At 41.4% G+C, this 2,744-nt stretch overlaps 1 protein-coding gene across 1 annotated transcript in view; it reads left to right on the top strand.

Annotated features, from left to right (window-relative positions):
- The window catches only part of LOC113814612 (MAM and LDL-receptor class A domain-containing protein 2), a gene marked incomplete in the record, with an annotated part of 41,555 nt that overhangs the window by 38,112 nt on the left and 699 nt on the right, over nucleotides 1–2,744 (top strand). Inside the window, 5 exon segments of the mRNA XM_070143919.1 lie at nucleotides 10–212; nucleotides 695–853; nucleotides 990–1,139; nucleotides 1,339–1,457; nucleotides 1,654–1,806. Of these exon segments, the coding sequence (XP_070000020.1) occupies nucleotides 10–212; nucleotides 695–853; nucleotides 990–1,139; nucleotides 1,339–1,457; nucleotides 1,654–1,806 (784 nt within the window).

Here is a 2,744-nt window from a genome sequence, read left to right as displayed (position 1 = left end):
TAACACAGGGCACTACCTCGCCGCGCCCTTGGAAGACGACCGCGAGGGCGTGGTGGGGCGCGTGGTGAGTCCCGAATACAGCCAGGAGAGACACGAAAAGCAGTGCCTCGTCTTCTGGTACATCCACAACGGGAACACAGACAGGGACGTGCTCGAAGTCTATGTAAAACACGGACTTACCGTCTTCCCTCGGGCTGCGTGGAGAGAGAATGGTAAGGAGGTGCAATTCTGGGTCTGAAGCCGGTGGAAGAGGGTATGCTTAGGTCTCAAAAGATAAATACGGTGGTATGTGGGAAATTATTAAATGTATGGTTACTCTTCCTCACGGTCGAGAGTACCAAGGAAGATATTTTTTGGTGTTTTCGTGTACACTGGATTATGTTTTGAGACGGAATATGTGTTTTTGTCAGTTATCTTATGCCGCAAGTTTTATATTGGTAAGTGATGAATAATTGAAAAAGGTCGACGGTAATTAAAAAAGGCGAATAATGTGTATAAGATTTTGATATCTATTGAATAAGCACTTTAATTCTTATGACTCATGAATGTACAATGAATGGCTTGTGCGGTGAACGATCCATTAATGAAAATGGCCAGATGAACACGAATATGATGCGGAAAATTGAAATAGATAAATAAAGAGTGTCAATGAAAATACACCAAACACTAAGCATCCCGTTCTTGTGTTTCTTAGCGAACCACATGTACACGTGGATGAGGGCCAACATCGCCATCCCTTCCGGCCGGAGCCACTTCAGCGTGATATGGAGAGCCGTGCAGAGGAAGAGGGACAACAAGGGCGTGTTTGCGCTCGACGACGTGGAGATCCTGGAGAAGGAGTGTCCGAACATAGGTGTGTGGAAATTCTCGGTTATGTAATGGGTCTCTATCACATAACCTTGGTCTCCATTATGTATGTAAATAGTCATCAAGATTTTTCCTCTGCATTAATGTATTTAACAAAACTTATCATTATGTCTTATTCCCAGGTACCTGCACCTTCCAGTGGGGGACGTGTGGATGGCAGAACCTTAACCAGACAGAGAATGTGACAGACGAAACGGACTGGATTCAGAGCTCGGGAGACGACGGTCTTAACGGGATTTCGCCTCCGGATGACCACACCGGAGATACGAAAGGTAAGGTCATGCTTGTTTCTTTTCGTTTCGTAAATTACGAGTGGTGTTTTGGACAGTTGCAGGGCCATGTTTCTATAGTATGCCTATGAGTGTAAATAAAATTCAAATTTAGATATGTATGCATACAAGCAACGAACAAGACAAGCCATCGATCAAAAATACCAGTTATATGTGACAATAAAATCTGCTTTCGCTCTAGGGAAGTTCCTCTACGTGGATGGCAAGAACGGCACAACGGGAACAGCAGTGTTAGAGAGTCAGCTGTTGACGCCAGAACAACACAGTGATTTCTGCTTCTCTTTCTGGTTCTTCATCGATGTGAGTTGAAGTTTCCTGTTGACGGGTCTGTTGCGATGAAGATATTACAGATTATTACAGATATCTGAATTTGCAATGAAAATCATTACCTCACTTACATTCCTTAATTACCCTTAACTTCACCTACAATACTACAGCTTATATCTGAAGTAATTCTCAAAAACAAAGATAACTTTCTCCCCCTATTTTTCACCAGGGAGTGCCAGCAGACGAGATCAGCATCAGCTCTGTGGTATCCGATGGCACCGAAAAAGTCCTTTGGTTCTATGACGGTGCTAGCCAGGGGTGGACTAAGGGCGAAGTGAGGGTCAACGCTGCAATATTCATCTTCGACGAACTACCTTACCAGGTGAGGAGGAAGGCTGGATGTGATGGGAAGATTGAACGTGAGTTGGCGGAACAAAGTTATGTGATGCTGTTATTTATAGAAGGAAAATAGAAAAAATCTGAAAAATCACTCTGAGTAGGACCTACATTTTGATATGATGATAATGATGATTATAATGTGATAATAGTAATACTAATAATAATAACGATAATAAAACAAAATGATAATAAAAATAAAACTAATAAAAATAAAAATAATGATGACAATAATAATAGTAATAAATAATGAGATAAAACAATAACAACAATGATAATAATAATAATAATAACAATAATAACAATAATAAAAATCACATAACCATAACAGTGATCATAATAATAATGATAATAAAAAATGATAACCTCATAACAACAATAATAATAATAATAGTCAAATAACCTCATAACAATCCCGGCGTTCACTTGGGCAAGGCGTTGCAACGCAAAATCAAGTGAACGGTCAACCTGATAGAACGTTTCTCGAGGTGTTGCGTGGCGAACAGGTCGAGGTTCCCTGCGTTCACTTGAGCATTTCTGCAAGGTGCGCTTTGCCATATCCCAAAACGCACCGAGTGAACGGTTTCGCCGCGCAATGCGCAGTGAATCAGCTGATTTTTGTAAACAGTTCTTCCACGGCGGACACCGCCGAGACTCGTCGGAAGAGATGAATTAAATTTCTAATTAAAAATGTAATAATGGTACAAACTGATGTAGACGGTTTCTATAACGTACATTTAGTGACTATCAAAGATACAAAGGTAAAATGAAACGTTGCAGTTCGGACAGATATACTTTGGAGGCTCTAAGTTGGCGGCCATGTTGGTCGTTTAAATACGGGCCGCGAGGCGAAGTGAACAACCTCCAACCATCGCCTGTTCGCCACGTAACACTTTGTGAAATGTTTTGTCTGATCGACCGTCC

The sequence above is a fragment of the Penaeus vannamei genome, chromosome 31 (assembly GCF_042767895.1).
Source record: "Penaeus vannamei isolate JL-2024 chromosome 31, ASM4276789v1, whole genome shotgun sequence".
In the NCBI taxonomy this organism is placed as follows: domain Eukaryota; kingdom Metazoa; phylum Arthropoda; class Malacostraca; order Decapoda; family Penaeidae; genus Penaeus; species Penaeus vannamei.
This window is presented reverse-complemented; position numbering and strand designations above follow the sequence as displayed.